This window comes from Actinia tenebrosa, unplaced genomic scaffold (assembly GCF_029948245.1).
Source record: "Actinia tenebrosa isolate PJP-AT-01 unplaced genomic scaffold, QUT_ActTen_1.0 PGA_scaffold4__44_contigs__length_22323623, whole genome shotgun sequence".
NCBI classification, from domain to species: domain Eukaryota; kingdom Metazoa; phylum Cnidaria; class Anthozoa; order Actiniaria; family Actiniidae; genus Actinia; species Actinia tenebrosa.
The window spans coordinates 17,923,516-17,944,033 of NW_028292581.1; the positions used below are offsets into that span (position 1 = coordinate 17,923,516).

The 20,518-nt window shown below is 37.0% G+C and overlaps 2 protein-coding genes and 1 non-coding gene across 3 annotated transcripts; 1 reads left to right on the forward strand and 2 right to left on the reverse strand.

The window, feature by feature from the left end:
• Nucleotides 1-3,467: 3,467 nt before the first annotated feature.
• LOC116292522 (leishmanolysin-like peptidase) lies at nt 3,468-10,693 on the reverse strand. The gene is made up of 2 exons (XM_031699862.2): nt 9,751-10,693; nt 3,468-8,489 (listed from the first exon to the last, which is right to left on the reverse strand). Exons 1-2 carry the CDS (start codon nt 10,594-10,596, stop codon nt 7,353-7,355), a joined length of 1,983 nt encoding a protein of 660 aa, XP_031555722.2. The 5' UTR covers nt 10,597-10,693; the 3' UTR covers nt 3,468-7,352.
• Nucleotides 10,694-10,818: 125 nt separating this feature from the next.
• On the forward strand, nt 10,819-10,891 carry Trnav-aac (transfer RNA valine (anticodon AAC)). Its single transcript has one exon. It is a non-coding gene; the product is annotated as a tRNA-Val (tRNA).
• Nucleotides 10,892-13,370: 2,479 nt separating this feature from the next.
• Nucleotides 13,371-16,935, reverse strand: LOC116292525 (tiggy-winkle hedgehog protein). The gene is made up of 3 exons (XM_031699867.2): nt 16,477-16,935; nt 15,999-16,263; nt 13,371-15,530 (listed from the first exon to the last, which is right to left on the reverse strand). The coding sequence occupies exons 1-3, from the start codon at nt 16,795-16,797 to the stop codon at nt 14,890-14,892; spliced, it is 1,227 nt and encodes a 408-aa protein (XP_031555727.1). The 5' UTR covers nt 16,798-16,935; the 3' UTR covers nt 13,371-14,889.
• Nucleotides 16,936-20,518: the final 3,583 nt, after the last annotated feature.

Genomic DNA, 20,518 nt, shown 5'->3' on the forward strand with positions numbered 1-20,518 from the left:
ATGTTTGGTCCCGGCCACCTCGGTGAACGAGTCTGTGAGTGAAGAGGAATGGACATCAACTATCAATAACTATCAGCATTATTTTCACATTCCTCCGAACCGCCTCCCGGTTAGCTCAGTTGGTAAGAGCGTCGGTCTGTCGTGATTCGGCCAAACCAACACTCAGGGTCCTCAAAAACTGAGGAGAAGGTGCTACCTTCGTGTTACATCTGCAAATTGTAAGACCTTTACGTGGCGGGGATAACCATATTAATGGCGATCCCATCACTAATTAACTAGAGACGTTAAAAGAGAACCACGAATTTATCAGTCGTCAAGTTCTGTCAAGTGTTATCCTCCATAAATAAAGTTAATTTATTAATTAATTTTATTCATTTTTATTGATTATTCCTAAATACATTATTTAGCCACTATTAGAAATACTTACCAAAATAGACATCTCGCTTGCTCCAAAAGAACTGACGTCAGAGAGAGGAAATGTCTGTAAAAAAACATTTTGTTTTGAAAAATCATCATATCGATGGATACATGGAATATAGCAAAAAAAACTATTGCTTATGACACGAGTGAAAAACGTCTGCGCATGCTCTGAATCCTTATGCAAATTAGTCAAATCATATGTCAATTTGACTTTCAAACATGCCTGATAAATTGGGCTTCACAAAACGCCAAAACTTAGTCCATGCTTGAAACTTAAGGCTAATTCTTTCATATTGTGTTTGTTAATACAGTATCGGGGTCTGACAAAAGTATACTCGCGAAATTTTTTGTATACTTGGAGAAAACAAACATTTATTTTCTCACTCGAACTCTTCAAAATTCTTAGAAAGCGTGCCAGAAATACACGTATGCGCAAACGTTTTTCTGTAGTGTCATTACTGATATCTTTAAAATTTCTTACCTCATGATTGTTGTCACCGCCCAGTGGCTTCTCTAAGTCCACATTTAGCATAGTGTTATCAATACTTGGACAAACCGCTTCATGGGTCTCGCCAGCCTTGCGCACAGAGTAGAGTCTGCTAGTGTAAGCTTTCCTTGCCCTACCAGGAGAGGCTGTCAGCTGGAGAATTTTGAAGCTTGACTCTGATAACCTGGCTTGTTCCTTTGCATTTTTATCGGCTGATTTAGCTGATTCATCGTCATTCTTCTTCTCTGGTTCTTCTGTTACCTTGTTCTTTTTGCTTCCTTTATTGAACCACGAAAACCAATTCTTCTTCTTAAGCTTCTTCTCAGTTGATTTGATTGTTTTTCCATCAACCTTGCCCTCCTGCAATCTGCCAACACTCGATGAGTGTGTATTGGATGAGGACTGAGAGGTCAGGCAAGGAAAAGCAGGTTCGTGATTGGTTCTTCTGTGATCAACCAGAGTATCTATAGTCAAAGGTTTAGTGCCGTTGCCGTTAGCAGAGTTGGTGCGTCCAGATGGTTCGTTGACGACTTCTAATTCTGCTGCAAAAAATGGTATAAAAGAAAAGTTTTGAGGAATATATCGATGACTGGCGAATGGTGCGAGCTTGGTGTTCTTTAGAATAGGTCAGATGTTCTAATATAAAGGCGCGCGTTAATGATTTGTTCTATCGTTCTTTCGAATAGCAGCATTGATGATGTCATTTTATCACAGTATTTAAGGAAACTTCCACATATCTAGCAAAAAAAATCAATTTGATATATTATTGCGTAATTTCTGATGTTGAGCATTTCAAACTTGTGAGTTTCGAGAGAAGGGATTTAGGATTTTGAACCGTGTTTAGACTTACCATCGTCGCCAGCACCAACATCGTTCAAGATGCAATAGAAGACAAGACTCACTACACCATGCCAGAAGTTTGCCACTCGTCCCTCGGGGCGGGACTTCTTCCGTCTGTTCTCTTGTCTTCGTTTAAAGATATTCATGACATACCTGAGATCAACAAATCAAGAACAAGATGTTTGAAGTGTAAGTAATCAAGCGCTTCTCATTGGAACAACTGTTTGAAAAACTATTTAAGAGCTTGATGATTGGTTAATGCAACTTACTACGTCATAGCGACAAAGAATGTCATGACCAAAGAACCAAAACTTTTGTAAACTAAACTCCAAAATTGGTGAGCTGTTCAAACTAAATCAATTTTCGCAAATTAGCAATGGCTGCTGCTCAGTGTGTGAAACTCAGAAACTGGTTAATTGCATGATTGCTTGATGACGTCACTTGATTAGCATTAGCCACTTCATTTTTTAATTAGTCTAAAGAGAACTTCGATAGAGCTTTTTAGTGACGCCAATCGTATGTAAAACGACTTGCAGGTCCAAAACGAAATTAAAAGCAGTTCTATAAAGATTTTTTTTACTTTTCTTGGTGACAGGATTTGTTGTCCAAAGTTCTAATTGTTTCAGGTGGATGTTATGGTCATCAAAAACCTAGAAAGCTGTGATCGCTGAGAATCATGGGAAATATTTCATATTCAACAAGTAAAGCTTTTGACACAAACTGCAGCAGTTAAGGATGCTCATAGGTGAACTTGTAACTGGTAAAAGATCTCTAGTCCACCAACAGTTATCAAGCGCTTGAAACATTTAAAATGTATCTACCCATAATCCTTGTCGGTCTCAGCTTTGTAGCTTTTCAGGTGACTAACTTAATTGAAATAAGTGTATCATTTAGAACATTTTTCACTTTATTTTAGCAGTTTTTGTGGGCACAGGGAACTCTAAAAATAGTGTAAATCAAAAACTACGGCTTTTCGACCAATAAGATAAGGTCTGCCATATTCATCGTGCCATTTTTTCCATTTCAGATCAAACTTCGCAATGTTTCTTTTTGGGGTGGGATTATCATGAACCGGGGGAGAGGAACTTAAAGGATTAGAAAAAATGTCTGAAATCCGTTCATTAAAAGTGTCCATTTAATTTGAATTGAAGATTAGAATCAGTCATGCAGAAGTAACTGTAAAAGATTTGAAATGTGAATGTATTCAGGACTGCACGGCGCTGCTCCATCACTAAAGGAGACTTATAACCGGAAATCATTTTTTCTTAGCAGACGGGTGGGAACACAGTGCAGGTTTCGTATGACTGTGAAAAGCTCAGTGCCGTAAGCGTGACGTGCCGTGACCGTGATACTTTCAAGAATTTTAATTGGCTGATTTTTTTTCGCGCGCAATATGATTGGCCTAAAAGTGCCGTGATCTTGGCGTGACCGTGTCCGCGCCGTGTTTATGCCGTGTTCCGAGTATTTAATTGGATGGAGAGTAAATTCTCGTGCAATGTGATTTGTCTGACGTATCCCTTGCTGTGTCACGACCGTGTTCGTGCCGTGAATTTTTCAGTCATACGAAAACTGCACAAATCGGGGTAGGCGCGCGTGCCGGGGCTTGGGCAGCTCATGTCCTGGATTTTTGTAAAAAAAAAAAAAAAAAAGAAATACAAAGAAATAAATGCATTGCTCGCGCATAGTATGCAAACAATACCAATCAGTCAATATCACTGCATTAAACCCAAGAATGTTTATTTCTTTGTAACAATACAAGATTTTAACCCCAGTATTTAGCTATCTTGAAGCTCAGTCTACAGAGTAATATAATATCATTGTTATTGATTATCATCAGTATTATTATTTTTAAGGCTATATTTTTAATATGTATATATTTTTATCATTATTTACATGATTATAGAGTTGACACTATGGCCTCATGGCCTATAGACTCGAAGAACTTTTGGCCTTATTTGGGCTGCCTGTGCATTTGACTGCAACATGCTGCATCAATACTACTACTAATACTACTACTAGATATATACATGCGTAATAGGTAAATTACAAGCCTTAGATGAAACGACAATGTCAAACAAACAGCTGTCCACGGTTTCTAGTTGAGCTGGCTCATTTTTTACGCGACTTGAAGTTGTGAAAGGCTTGTATGGCACTCTTCTTCAGTCGTTTCATCTAAGGCTCGTAATTTACTTATTACGCATGTTCTTATTTGATATCCGAGCCCATCCCACACGGCTTACTGCCTCATCTATCTAGTACTAATTATATACTTATTTCAATAAAGTTAGTCATCTGAAAAGCTACAATAGACCTATCCCGAATTCGCTTGACTGGTCACGAAACAATGGTTTCAAGTCGAGGTTGAACTTGATGAATAAAAGAATCAAGTTCAGTCTCGACTTCAAACCATTGTTTCTTGGTCAGTCAAGCGAATTCGGGATAGGTCTATTGAGAGCTAAGACCTACAAGGATTATGGGTAGATATTTGACATTTGACATGCTGCAACCGCTTGGTAACTGATATTTTACCAGTTACAGTTTCATCCTCAAGCTGCAGATTGTATCAAAAGCTTTTTTTTTTGCTTGAACTGTTTCCCATGATCCTCAGCAATCTCAGCTTTTCTGGTTTTTGACTAATCAGTTGTGCCATGGATGTGAAAAATGTATGCAAACTTATCAGATAATTGCCAGCAAAATAGGTACAAAACTCTTAGGGAAAAGTATATAGTATTATCATTATTTTCTTTACTAAGTATGTTAATATTCAAGATATTTTCAGTTGTAAAATACTGCAATGTTATTCAAATACTTAGAAAACTGTTAAAGAACATGTATGGTTTATACAATTATTTGAATAGTTTTTTCCACCAAGGTGTAAAAATGCATTGAATGTAAGGAAAAAGTTAGCATAAAATCCTGAACAAAATCTTGAACAGTTTACTTCAATAATGCACACAATTGTTTTTTAAATGTTATTGATACCCTGAAACAATCTCTGGGCTAATCTAAGTCAGGGCACGGCTAACTTACAGATGGAACCCTGAAACAACCTCTGGGCTGATCTAAGTCAGGGCACTGCCAACTCGCAAATGGAACCCTCAAACAACCTCTGGACTGATGAAAATACTGCTAACTCACAGATTGAATGGAATTTAGCTTTGTTAGGTTTTGTGGAGGGAGGAAAACAATTGGCTTATTAGTAAGGTTAGACCTAACAAACTCTACTCAAACATGATCCCATGTCAAGTACTTGAATCCAAGACCCCAGAGATAAAAGGCATGTGCAATACTGCTAGACCACCCTCCATTCCTGTGATGAACATTATATTTATGCAACCTGCCATCACAGTTATAACGTGTGAGTAGACTTTCTAGTTCATTCTCTTTGCAATAGGATGTTTGCATGATGGCGTCATTTGACTCCCACTACCAAGATGCTTTGCAAATTTTCTTTATTTAAATTTGTATTCCTTCATGAGAATAGTCAGGATAGTAAGAAAATTGGTACTAATTAACTGAACAAAAGAAAGTCTGCAAGGGAGTTTGGTAGTAGAGGTCAATGATGGCATCCTGCAAACGCCCTATTCAAGGGTTTTCCTATCTTCAGTTTTCCTCCATCTGCAAAAACCAACTTCATTATTTATAAATCTCGATCCATTAGTCTCCCCGATTAGTAGGGCACTTGTGCCCGGCTAGAAGAAATAGAGACTGTAATAAAGTTATTATTATTATTATTATAAATATAAACAATTCTCTTGAAGTGCCTGTCCAAATTCTTCTGACCCTCCCTTCTTGGCTGACACAAAAACTTTATGACCCCCTCTCCCCAGACTGAGCTAACTACAAGTGAAGAAATATTCAAAAGTTACTATAAATACTTCATTAAAAATGTAAATCATACAAAAAGATTAGAACCAGAAATGTCCAAACATTGACTTAATAATAAAGTATGCATTCATCTAAATATAACATCTAATAAGTCAGCGATAACTAATTTAGCACTAATATTAAACTTATTCTAAAAAATATTATACTATTCATTAGCAAAAACCTTAAATCGCTAATACTTAATAATAAATATCAAATATAACTACTTTCAGTCTTATTACTTATCCTAAAATATTTATACCACGTTTTCAATTTTCACCCTTTTTATGGTCGAGAATTTTTTTTTTTTTTGAGATTTCATTTATAAATATTAATCATTTACTGTAAATATTAGATTAGTTAAAAATGTGTATGAATGAGATGTATGCTGAATGGATTGATCATTAAAATAAGGTATTTAATATTTGAGATTATACAGAGCTATAGCTGTTTTGAGCCAAGGATTTGCACTGAGAAATATTAACCACAGGTAGCCCAAGCTTGGTTTCTGTAGTGTCATGTTATAAGGAAATGTATGTGGATTCTTCAAAAATTTCAATAAAATCATTGAAACGTGAAATAAAGCCTTGAAATTTTACCTGATCATTAGGAAAATAGCACTTTTTTTGCTCTTTGTGGTTATTTTTTTAATTTAGCCAGTTTTAAGAATTTTTTTCCACAGCTACCTGCGTATTAACCTGCTATTAAAGCCTATCCTTTTACTTCTCCAGGCTACTGAGGAGTGTTTCTCTCTGTCCTTGAGCAGATAAAGAAAGCTCTTCTAGCAGGGTAAGAATTATATGTATGAGGATATTGATTACCACTTATGGTTACATATTTAGATTCTCGTGTAAAATTATGACAATAAGCCTTTGAATGAAAAGGCTTATTATAGCATGTACAGTATGCAAATATCTACATGTATATACATTCTTATTATATACATTTCTGAAAACACTTGTATATAATATGACCATATATATTCATCTAGAAGCTATTGAAAATAAGGTTGTGTATCACTACATATATACACCCTACACACTAAGATTTTTCCACATTCACGACTATGCAAGTGCAAAAAAAATGCAGCTTTCGATGCAACTATTAACTACCGTACCACAAGTCATACGATTTTCAAACTTTGACTGAACAAAAGGTTCTTTTGGAAAGACATTGTTTTGATGTAAGAAATATTAGCCTGTACATACTGATGAGAATCTAAAAGTACAAAATATTAATGTCAAAAAACAAATATAGGCAAGACAGTTCAATATGAACTTGATTTTACACCTCTTAATTGAGTTTCAAATGCTAGAATTTTTGTTGCAACATTTGATGCGTATTTCCTAACTTTCTGGCAACAACCCCAATGAACCCTTTGCAGCACGAAATGCAGCTGAGTTCTGAAGGCAAAACAATAGGTTTTCAATTCTCAGGAGATCAGGAGAATAAAATTATTATGTTTTGTCCTCCAAATTGAGCTGCTTTGAGGTCACATGCAATGAGTCTATTGTCTGCGAGAAAGTTTTGGCTATAATTGGCTAAGTCTATGAGTCTATTGTCTGCGAGAAAGTTTTGGCTATAATTGGCTAAGTCTCCTGGATAGTCGTGGTGGTTGCCTTTGATGGAAATGTACATTCAATCTGTGCAGCAAAAGTATTGGAGATACCAAACTCAACTGAGAGGCAATCAACTGCCAGTCATCATTCAAATAATAAAAATGTGGATAGTATTAATATTATATCAAAAAGATAACAAAAATTGCTAAAATACTAAATAAAGCACTAGATAAGCCAAACGTGTTTCCTGAGCAAGGATATGATCTGAGGATAGGTTTAGGCTGTGAATCTTTGGGGGGGTCGAAAACTTCAGCTGGACAAGTTCCAGGGGCATCATAACACATGTCCTTACAGGCAGGACAGATTATGGTCCCTTGATGAATCCAATTATCATAACTTTGCATTTGGATATATAAAACCTGTCCTTTGTGGAAACATGTGTACTTATAACCCTCGACAATAACCTTGAGCCCATCATTTTCACATTGATAATTATAGCACCCACTACCCCAATCAACAGTTATCCACTGACGGCTACATTTTGTCTTAGTCCATGGTTTACCTTGGACGAAGCATCGTGATTCAGATGAAGAATATTTTTCCAGAGCATAATTTTTATCTTTTGGTTTTTCGTTAGATGGTTGTATGCATGACGAACCACGTACTGCAACTCCTTGGCTCGTCCAGGTGAAAGCTTGGAAGTATGGACAAAAATCAGCATAGTCAACAGAACCACCATATCTCTCTGCATCGGCAAATATGCTAGACTCAAAGTATTGGTATTCTAAGGGAAGCGGTTGATTATACATGACCAAGTTACACATGGCGACAGATGTCTTGTCAACCGAGCAACTCGTGTGAAGACCTTGCTTTTGTGACTTAAGTCTCTGACAAAATGGCTCTATACTATTATTTGAAGTACTCTGAGCTGTCATCCATGCCTTACAACTATTTTTCACAAACTTACAGCCAAGGTTTTGCCCCCATCTGAGTAGCTCAGCTTTGCTGTAGTCTGCTTCATACCATCCAGTGTCCTCCATGAGTGCTAGGGTAATTCTTGAGAAGACAGAGTTTTGGGTAAAAGCACCAGTCATGCCTTCATTTTCAAACAACCTCTTTTCCCAGTGTGCCATCTCTGTTCCTGGGCCACCTTGGTTTTCTAGTTCAGCTCCTTCTAGAGTAGAGCAGTTGAAATGTCTTTTCACCTCATCAAGTACTTTAGGTGTTACAATCATGTGCACAGAATGCTTCATTTTGCCGTTGTTTCCACGATCTGATCGGATCTCCCAATCCTTCCTGGTAATCTTCTTCAGAACCTAAAACAAATAGTAACAAACCCTTTGAGACAATGTCAGGATATAAAAATATATGCATGAAAAGTAATCAGGAAAATGGTCCAAATAGTGCTAGAACAGAATTTGTCTTTCCAGAATTAAGGAAAGGACTGGTAACAAATGTAGAAACATTTATCTAAACAAATTCAAACCCCATCACACAAAATGCTCAAACTAATTGAGTTTTAGAATGTTTGCGCAAATATTGACTGATTAACTTGCATAAAAAAATTGTAAAATAAGAGAAAATGTATGGTTTTTAGTTCTTTTAGGGGATGCTATTCTCAAACCCCACATGTTCTCTATTAGTTTTGGGACTATTAAAAGCTTGCTACTTGTCAGTACTAAGGCATTCATTCAAACATGCTCAAACTCAGTAATAGTATAACTAATATTGGTATGATTTTTTTTGTGCTGGGGATCATTTCTTAATTAGATTTAATGATTTCACTTGATCTCTCCTCAATTTTGGAAAGAAAAATACTTTAGATAGATTATATTGAGTAAATATTATTATCAAATTATAAAGATTTCAACCCAACAATAAAATCATAATATAATTCTTGGAATAAATTAGTGAAAAATCACCGACCATAATGGTGTTTGAACAAATATATATTGCCAAGTTTTTAAATATGAGCACCTATATCTGTTTCTAAAATATAAGGAGTCCCCAAAAACCAGGCCCTCATGTCATGCCAAAAGGCTTGACATACAAAGGTTCGATACCCCTTCACGTTCAAGGGTACGATACCCCTTCATTAGCTTCTCTGTTAGATTTTTATATTTATATATATATTTATAATTTATTTAATCAATTGTTGTTCAAGAGCGTAGAGCTCATTCAAAATACGAAGGTGTAGATCAACCAACATGGTGGCTGTTTCTTTCATTTTTGTTTATACCTCAATAATTTTTTAGTCATGTAGTTACAACCCCAAGAAACCTGAAAAGACTTCTGGATCAGTTAGTAACATTAAATGACCACAAACGTTCATCAATCCTATCTTAATTTTACTCCACTCTGACAGCCCCCCTCCCCCTCAAAAAAAACCCACACCTATGATTTCTCCACCCAATAACAACTACACCCCCTCCCCTCTCTACCCCCAACAGAAACAGACTAAGCCATCCAATAGCCTTCAATATCATCAAAATAATCAAAATATAGCATATCTAAATCACTGAACCATTTGAAGGCGTTAAATTACCCAGACAAACTACACACACAAAGGCCAAGTACCTTTTCACTAGCTATGTATGATTTTGACACTTCGCTGTACTCCGGCATTCCATTTGGAAGGCGATCGGTGAGAGGAGCTCCGCTAATATCGCGGTAAAAGGCATAAAGTGAAGGAGAAAAGCCCAATGCATGAAATATTTCGTGTTTAAAAGTGGCCAACAACTCATTATGCAAGCTCTGTTGAGTCATATTTTTCACTTTATTTGGACAGATATTCAGAAAGCCCGCTACTGGTCTATCCACAGTAATCTCTTGTTGGCAAACAGCTGCATAGGCTACTGTCTTTGGCTTGTCACACTTGTCGATCGATGCGGTTATATACATCACAAAGTCAGTATTATTATACCCAACACCACTGGTCTTGCCGTCTTCTTCCTTACAGTTCTTCCCATCTTCATCACACAAACGGCACACGTCCAAGTCTTTGTCAGGCACACGTGCTGAGCCGCACGAAGGCTTCGCATTCTCACAAGCAATTTTACAATAACGAACCTTTCCCTGCGAAATTCCCTGCTCGTCCTTTAAAAAATACGAATCATTGGCACATCTACGTTGTAGGAGAATATTTTTCACAGGATGTTTGACTCGTAACGTGTCTTGGAAGTATAGGATTGACTCGCTTAATAATTGCTTTATAATATCCATATTAGCGATATTGCTGACATCGAGGTAAACAAGGTTGATGCGAAATGGATGAACAACGCTACGTCTTCTAATATCGCGTTCCCGTTCAAGCCTCACGTTGTGTATAATCTCGTCCTCGTCTTTGAGAGGCTTGGACAGTACATAACTAAAAAAATAGAAGAAAAGTACGGAGAAGACAAGCAGCCTATTGATGGCCGCCATCTTGGGTGTGGTCTCTCAGCTTGGGCTTCGTTCCCAGACTCTTCAACTCTGATTTGTTTTTCCATATTCTAAATACATATACTGTTGCATTTTGCATACTATTTACATATCAATATGATATGCAGCTTGCAACAGCTGATTTTCAGCAATCTGTATCACTCATTATTTCGAAGGCTTGCCCCCTCCTCTTCTGATTATAGTAATAAAATATAGGATGTCAAGGTTTCCATAGTGTAGTGGTTATCACGTGCGCCTAACACGCGCAAGGTCCTGGGTTCTAGCCCCAGTGGAAACATTTTTCGAGAAGTGATTTTTAATTTTACGCTTTTTATACCTTCAACTTTAGTGATAAAAGAAGCCGACAAAAATATCCTTTATGTATAGGCTCACACCGCTCTCGGTGGCATAGTCTGGTTTTTATAACACACTTTTCTATATAAATCTTAGAAAAAATATTTGATTTGATATATATTCTTTGTTCTACATATTCCAGCTGAAACGTGTCTTTTATGATATGGAGGGCAACTAAAGGGAGAAAGGTCACGTGACTAGTTGCTTGACACACAGGTAGCCCAAGTTCTGCATTTTCTCTTTCTTCACATCCTAACTTTTTCCTTTTAATGAAGCCTAAGTACGCACCACTCCATTTGGTCCTGTATTGACTTTACCAGCTTATTTTCTTATTTTAAACCACGAACTAATTAATCATTTTCCCAATCAGTCAATTTTTGATTGGATTTTCAACTGAAATATTTATCAAACTTAAAAGAGGTTTTTCTCTTATTAGCTACGTACTGTCTGGACAAATCTCAGTTAATATGGTTTGAGGCCTAGGTGTTTATGCATATTTTATCACCACTGGACAGATATTATTGCACTTTCAGAGAAACAACTTGTGAGCATGCGTACTAGTTCAAGACGTCATAGAAACCCTTGGCTCGACATTCAATGGCATTATATTTTCAACCCAGTAGACATTCAAACAATGTTGGTTGAAATACGTGCATTGGTTGGGGAGGGGAGAACTATAGTCTCCGCCGCCGCCTCTGCTCCCCCCCCCCCCCCCCCCCCTACCTCCCGTCGGCATCGCTTCCCTGGCAGATCTAGTAGCTTCCCTAGCTCCTACGTCCATATTAAAGAGCCTAGACTAACACGGAGGCTTACATTTCTAATACCGTTCATAATTCGCAAAGCATGAAACAAAGCACAGGAAAAGTTTGAATGTGTCATGCTAATCCACCAGTAAGTTAACACTTCCGACCATAAATACATCACTTTATCCAAGGACGTCAAAATTTCATCACATTCCAAGTTTTGTCAATCTTTGAACATTTTTCTTGCCTATAAATAGTGCTAGTGCTTCAGCGACAACGGAAATAGTTTTCTGTAATTCTCTATCTCTAGGATTACTGTTAAAAGGCGTGCGTTAGATCATCTTCTATTTTTCGCTCATTAACGTAGTTTTTTTGGTTTTCCGTTTTGATTTTGTAAAGCACACATTAACACGCATTCCGACCGGAAGCTATCATTACTGAAGTCAGAGATTTGGTCAACCGCACCTTTCAACATCCTTGAAAAGAAAAACCAGAATTTTTAATCGTCGTCTCAACCCCGACATAAAGTGATTTCTGGATTGCCTTCACTGAATTACTGAGTTTTGTGGGATTTTGTTTTTGAAAGAATAAAGTATATAGAAAATAAATCTTACAGTTTCAAAAACGTTGAATGGTTTTCGACTTTCGATAGCGTGCATATTCTCGCTTCTCTTTTGAAAGAATCAGGAATCTATACGGTCTCTTATCTTAGCGGCATCGCTGTTTCAAAACGAGCTAAGCTCATTACCCATCACCTTAGCAATTATCAGCTATTTTATAGGTTATAGATCTTGTCACTTCTTACATCGACTCCATGAGTTTCACACAACGCTACATGTGTCCAAACATGCAGCGCCAGACCAGTCTTGGTTGATATTCCGCTAAAAGGGGCAAAACAGTCGACTTGACCTTAAATCTCCATGTCAACAGGACAATGTTAAAAACGTTTTACCCATTACTGATAGTAGGAATGGCTATCGTGCAATAGAAGGCATTCCAGAGTGCGTTGCGTTTCGAGCCCTATCTCGACACACCCAATTCTATACGTTTACTGACGTTCGTTTTAAAGGGTAGAGGATCGTATGCACATAGTATAGGATATCAAAGCCATAAATCATTCTTTGTGGTTCCAACAAGTGTGGCTTAAACACTCTGTCTTTTATCGCTGCTCTCAGATATGAATAAAATGTAATGGTTGTCTTTTGTCGCCTTTGAGTGACTTCCGGACCGTGTTGAAATCTTCTTATCAACTCACACTTGGCTAAAACACGAGTTTTGTCGACATCCGAAAATAGATTTTATAAACATTTCAAAGAAACCCCTAAAGATATAGGATTTAGACAATGTAATATTGCCTTTGTTATTTTCACTTAAAATGAGTAATATTTGAGAGTTTTTGGAGGTAGTAGTAGCGAAGCTTTTCGTGGTATAATCTTGACTACAAGATGACGAATATATTTAGCCCTTTTATCTCAACACCCTTCTATAATTGACCAAACACTTCTCGCTATTGCCAAGGGCATTTTTTTGAAGATAACATCTTCATTACACAACTTTGCTGAGATTATTTTGTGCAGTTTAGGACGAGCCGTCTGTATTGACCCATTCACTGTTGTTCAACGTCGCCAATGCAAACGTTGGCTGCAAACACACCAACACAAAGCACAAACCAAAACAACACGCGAGCTAATGGTTTTTTATTGAAATGTTTTTACAAATTCTGGTGCCAGCACTCAAACACATTTACAAAAAATAATTTTCTACTCTTAATAAATGAATCAAATGAATTCCCCTCTCTTGATTCTAGAGTAAATTAATTTGAGGGTTGTAAACATAGTTTTACATTCAAAGGAAGCCCGACCAGACATATGGGGCATCCAAATCTCAAGAACAAGTCTGAATATATTATCTTTATAATCATTTTGTCATCATGTTTAGAAAAGGTTTTCTTCAATTATTGGGACGTCGAGAAACGCGGCCATGACCTAAAACTTTCAAAGTTAGGTACAATAACAATCTCTTGACGTTAAAATAAAAGTGAAAAATTATAAATTATAAATCTACTTGTTGTAATATTTTGTCGAATTCCTTTCTAGCCAGGCAAGATAGTGTAGGCTTGTACGTAGAAGTCTGTCGTCTCAGTAGAGAATGACAGATTTGAACTCAGTAAATAGAGCTACTTCCTGATCATTGTTCTTGCAGAGATTCTGGCGCTAGAAGGATAAATTTTCTATGGGAATTTCGCAAATGATGAGCTTTTGAACTCTCAATTATGCAAAATAAACTTAGTTTAAGGATCAATGGTTTGGTATGGAGACTTTAACAAATTATTCTAAGCGTTTTATCTTTTTATCTTATGGACACTCGATTCAACGATCCAAACTTAGATAAACTCTAAGTGGATTTGAATTTACGTTCAAGCAAAATCTTGAAAAATGTGCTGACAAAGCCATGACCTGTAAATGCTAGAAATAATACTTTTCCTATGAAAACATCGAGAACATCTTTGGATATGCATTTTTATGGCTTACAGAACCAAAAGTCTTGTGACTTTTCTCACTGGGGCTACTGTTTCATATAAGTTATTTGAATTCATATCTTTATGTACACGTACATGGAAATTTATACATTAAGCTACAATATTTCATTCCACACTTAAATAAAGCTAACTAAGCTTGGCTTTTAGGACTGGTGACTGGCCTTACCTAAAGCCCGGAACTTTAGGAACCGTCCCGCCCACACAAAACTCAGAACATATTGAACTTTGTCAATTGATTCAAAATAGAATAGTCATCTACTAGGAAATCACTATTAGATTTCCAAAAAAGAAAAATAGAGATAGAGTTGCACAAATACCATCCCACTCTGCTCGTATCCCATCTTTCCGCTCAGATCAAAGGCCTCACACAAATTTTAGAATCTTCTTTACAAATACGGCCCAGAACTTCCCAGTATTGGAACTACATGATCTACATCAGTAGCGAATATTTCAAGTGTCTCATTCACTAATGATTAGCTTTAAGACCTTGCTTTTTTTTTCATTTCGAACTAGTTTTCAAACGTTTGTTTTCTAATTATAGCCTGTTGCTATCTTATTTGATCCACCTACTGAATTCGCTTTGCAGTATAGGCTCACTTAGCAAATATACAATTACTTTGAAAGAGCCACGCAAATAAGTTACCACACTTTTTGGCCTAATTATGCATATTCTGCAATGCCAAGAATGTTATTTAAAGAAATTAAAAGCGAAGGAAACCAGTGCATTCCTTTCTGGGTATCTGAATTGTCCATGTTTTTGAATAAGCTTGGTGCAAAACGCCGGACAAGTCGCACGGGGCTGAATGCCGTATGGGCGAGCTCATGATCCTTAACATCTGAATAGCACGATACAAGAACATCGTCTACAAACAGATTACCATGTTGAGTCAAGGGAGCAATCATTCCATCCCTGTTCCCGGTACTAACAGACCTGACTCGTGAGAGCACAGCCCCTTCTCTATATTGCACCAGGACGTAATCTCCCTGTTTCACAAGCCCTGCAATTTTTGCTTTGACTTTACTACTTTTCACATTATTGTCTTTGTAGAATATCAGGTGATTTTTCGTCATGGTCAGTCTCTTGTAGGGAGACTCCGTTTCTATTATAATGAACGGTACCTGGCGAAGCCATGGGTTAAAATCAAGAAACATTAGCACCTCACTGTAAGTTATTTCTCCACTGTCATCAATTCCTTGCACTTTTTGTCCAACTTTGACATCCTTGATCGGGATGTGCGAGCCATTTTCAAGGCGAACTGAAGCGTTGGAGTTGAAACAACCTCGCCAGCCTCGTCCATCATCTATAATTAAGAAATAATGTAATCATGTAATTAAAATCGTAAAAAGACCCTTTAACATTTGTAGGCCAGACCGTGTCTTTATAAAAGGGAACATTATTGAGTCAATTATCTCGGACTTTTCGTGCAAACACTGTTCACAAGAAGTAAACTACAAAACCTACATACAGCCAAGGCCCTTGGAATTAATAAGCAAAAAATACGAATAAAAAGCTAGGACTATAAAAAGCTAGCCCACACGTATGATTTTGCTTCAGGCTATTGTATTGTAAATTGGTGTGCATTGATGTGACATAACATTTAATAACAATTTATTCGGACACAAAAACATTTGAACTCGTCTATAACAGGATGACATTGCTATACTAATAAAACCATCAAATATAATTACACAAAAATATCAAGGAAAAAAATCTTCAGATAAAGGTTTTGGATTTGATCACGACAATATCGGACTTATTTTCGCCTCACCTTCACGGACAGAAGCATGAATGTGTGTTTGCGATTCGTAGTAAACCCAATCAAAACCCGATTGAACGGCTAATCTTCCAAGTTCTGGGTATTTTGACCGATCGAGATCAGATGTTGTAATGTCTACCGCCCTGCCTTCGTAGTGCAGTGAATGAGTAGAATGACTCCCATCTTCATCCCAGGCCTCAATAACTCGTAATTTTGTCTTCCCATGCCACTTTTGCTGCACTCTTCTAGCAAGGTCTTTGAGTTTCTCTCGACATTTCTATAAATTGAAGAAACGTGTCGGTTTATTCAAAATTTGCTCTCTGGTTCATTTCGAGCTGCAATTTTTACACCAGCACAGCTCGTGGAAATGTATTTCGTGAATGAACTTTGCTTCGAAATGTATACAATCCTCACGAGGAGTGGCCATGCTGAGCGTTAAATAGCGTTGAAAGACAAGACAGTAAATGTAAACAAACGACACAAACCTTACCTTCGTCATGAGGCGGTCTGCTCCCGTCCCTTCTTCATCTTTGAACACGATGTCCGATATAAAGCAACTGACAAGCTGAGTATTGAACTTGGAAGAATTTCGAGTGATTTTTCCTTTCGCACTTCCACTCGCATCGAGAGAAAATTCTTCAGTATCTGGCACACGCTGCTTAAGATATAGAGGTTTCGTCGGTTTCCGTCTATTGTAACCGCTTCTTGGAGCACATGAATGACCAAAATTGTGAAAAAGCTGAAGGAGTAGTAGAAGCACCAAAAGGGGGTAAAATACAAACTGGTATGGACCTTGTCTCATTTTTAGCATGGAGTTGAAGGTGTAGTTCAGCTTGGCTGACAATTGAGAAGAGATATTTTCAGCTCGGAGTAAAGATAGGATTGAGTTTTGCAGTGGTTGTTCCTGTGCTGTCTCGCATCGACATCTTTCTATCAACTAAATGAACCTTACTTTAGTCAGTCGCACTAAAATGGCTTTCATAGTAGCGTGCTTTTGATTGGCTGCGAGCAATTTGACTGCCACTCGTCATTGTTGTTTTGTTAGCTTTTCGATCGTTTGACCGGAGGGAAGGGATTACCCTCACCTGACACCTGCGACATACTTTCATGCGGGGGAAAAAACCCGCCAAATTCCTATTCGACCAACTAAAAGCCGTTTAAAACTTTAAATCATCTTAATTTGGGGCTCAAATCTAACTGATTGCTAAAGTCTTAGAGTAAACGTGGATTTTTATTATAGAGTAGTTGATTTTCCAATCTCATTTAGGGTTATTTATACAATGTGTGAGACTTAGGGATGGGAGGGCCAATGAGGTTCCTGCCTCTAAATTGTGTCATTGTAGAACTTTAGCATTTTGTCAACAGTTACTCCTAAGGCTAATGAATGAGCGGAGACCGGTGGTAAGATTGTAATTTGTTCTAAAACGGGTTGTTTAAACACGGCTAGTCTGTATTTGTTTACGATTTAAGTTCCATCCAACAGTGGAATTTGACATCCAATTTGTTAGCACCTCTGTATCGCGAAGTTTGGAGGAGTATGCGAAAAAATATTGCAGCTTAGGTGTGACTCGATCTAATTCTCTTCCAAAGGCTTTTTTTCACAGGATAGAACAAAATATATTGTTGAACAACAAACATAGAAAGAAAATCGACGGATTTCATAATGGCAATGAGATTAGTATATGTCAATCAAGCCAGGCTTCAAAATGATAGGGAAATAAAGGATTGCTAAATTAGCCGACATCCTCAAAATGTGTTTTCTTGCATACCGATTTAGAATTATGTCAGACGTGGGCAAACAAGTTTATGCTTTTGAAGAATTAAGAGATCTAGAAGGGCAGAAGCACACGAAAGATGTTGAAGGTCTGTTCTCTCTTTTTAGCACTAAAACGCTCCATTAAACACTCTTTGAAGCTAAAAGAATGCGTCCTAATTTGAGCAAGTTTTCTTTTGAACTTTGCAGCAGTAGTATTGTGTAAATATTCACCGAATGAATACGATAAATACAGTACTGTTATCAGGCAAAGAATCTCGTCACAAGGCCATAGGAATTTCATCCAGGGTGCCGCCGAATTGCGAAAGATCTCCACATATTTTCCCCTTGTATTGTACAGGAATCTTAAAAAGCTTTCACCGGGAAATCGTTCAACTTCAAAAAGTGTTGATCTAAGTAAGCTCCTTAAGCAAAAATGTCCTGCATAATTAATTACTTGGGCTGTAAACTGCCCGACTTGTAGTCAAAAATAGCCGTTCAGGAAACTCCAGAAACGAGTGTTTTTTTGATGTAATAAAATTTGACGTTCTAAATTAGAAACTTTTGGGAGGCTTTTGTTTCTCTTTTGATAGTTAATTTGGCTCTCTTTTGTTCGTGTTTGCACCCTACGAGGTAAATTAAAATGATTTGGCTTTTGAAGAATAAGATCAGTATGGCGAAGGTCGAGCGGGGAAAGAGAGTTTTTAGCAAAGTTGAAAACACACGTTATAAAGCGTAATAAAGTTAGAGCCTAGCGAACTGTGGTTTAAGATGTATCAAATTAAAAAGAAAACAAGAAGACAAAATGCTTTTTTCTTAATTTCACTGATATGTTTACAAAATGATACTGAGCAATTGAGAAAGCCCATCTTTGAACCTTTAAGTAACTCTCGTCTTCTTCACGAACTGAAAATCAGTTCTCAGAGTATAAGCAGGTCAACACATAATATTATCATAGCATAACAAGTAAGGAAAAAGCTACATAATCCCTTCAGAAAAAACCGCCATTCTTAACTCTCCTTTCCGTAAGATGTAAACCGGGCTTAGACGAGCTAATTATCAGTAGGGAGCCATTTACGTAAAGACAATTACAATTAGTTTATGTTAGTCGTGGCTAACTCAGTGTGTATTCTGGCTCGAGAAAGCAATTAGCTTAAGTCCTTCCCATGTTTATACCCATCTATAAGCCTTTGGTGCGAGATTTTTACCGACGGTTTTTTTATTTATTATTCCAACGGTGTATAATTTTCGGGAATATAGTTTTAACGAGGTCTTCAGTTAACAGTTGAGAAGTACTGTCAGCCGTGTTTACATAATTGATCTCTTAAGGGTGTGTCAGATTGATAATCATAATCGCTCTTACCGAATATAAATGACGACTATAATTAAAGCAATTACAAGGTGCCGACAATCGTTTTCGGCACGTCACTTTTCACTGACACACGTTCCTTTTCGACAAAACCGTTAATCATTGAAAATCTTTCAACTCCTAAACGTCATTGTTCGGGTTTTCTGGTTGCATAAAGCAAATAATTTGCCTCCCAGGAAATGACAAAGTCTGCAAAATATTCGTTTTCTTTTCTTTTAGGTAAGCAGAGTTGGTTTGTCTCCACGATGACGTCTCTCTTGTCAGCACGATGAATTGGCTCAGACATTGACTCAGACAAGAGATTTTTCCTTTCCTTTGTTTTTGCATGAAATAATCACGTAGCAGCTTGAAAATGCTTCGATGGTGTTCATTATTTTTCTAAACTTTTCTTTTCTTCTTCTTCTTTTTTTCTTCTTCTTTTTCTTTGCTTCCCCTTAATCTTGTCCAAGAAAAGAAGCCTCAAACTTTGAGATAGGAATAAGTAATAGAACTTAAATTGGAAAACGGAAAACTTTGATATCTAGAGCAAAACACCATTCCTATACTGATTTCCCAAGGTAATATTATATTAATTTCGTTTTTCAAACACTTTCCATAGGATTCCATCAAAACGCCATAGAAAAATAACTTTTTTAAAGCATTTAATTGGGCGATGTAATCTTTAAAATACTTGTTGACAAAATGAAAAAAGAACCCACTTGAAAAATGAAGAATTTTAGGGTCGCAACCACTTGAAATCAAATGAGATTAAAATCAAAAATAACTCATTTTGAGCTATTTCCAACTAAAATTTCAATCCGCTTTCCAAGCTTTTCTTCTATTGACAACAACATTAATTTTAGCCGTGTTTTTAATTCATGTTTAAAGAACTATCAGTTTGACAGTGCCACTACATCAACCAAGGCAACCTAGACAATTTTTCATAAAAATTAGCCAATCACGATTGAGTATTTAAATAATAGGATCTGCACAAATTTTCATATTGCTCCTTTAAAAAAAGCATATATATTACTTAATACGAGTGTGTGTATGATCAGGAGTGAAAAAGAAAAAGTTTAAATCCAGAATTCATCAATTCATCTGTTACTCGGCGTCAAAAATGGGATTTGTGAATTTTATTTAAAATTTGCTTGGGTTGGCCTTGGTTAATGTAGTCGCACTGTAACAGTGTTATTTGAAGTAAAAAGCTCGCAAAATATTTTCTTTTGTAAGTGTTCAAAGCTTCAGTGCCCGGCGCGACGCTTAGTGACGTACTAGTTTCGTTCAAAGGTAGGGAAAATTTCATTGGTTAAACTCCGCGAACAGTCGGGGGGATGGATCAGTCAACGTTAATCCATACAAATGTCTAGCATAGGATGTTTATTCTTTATTGAATATATGCATTAAAACTGCAAGTCCAGGCCTCACTAA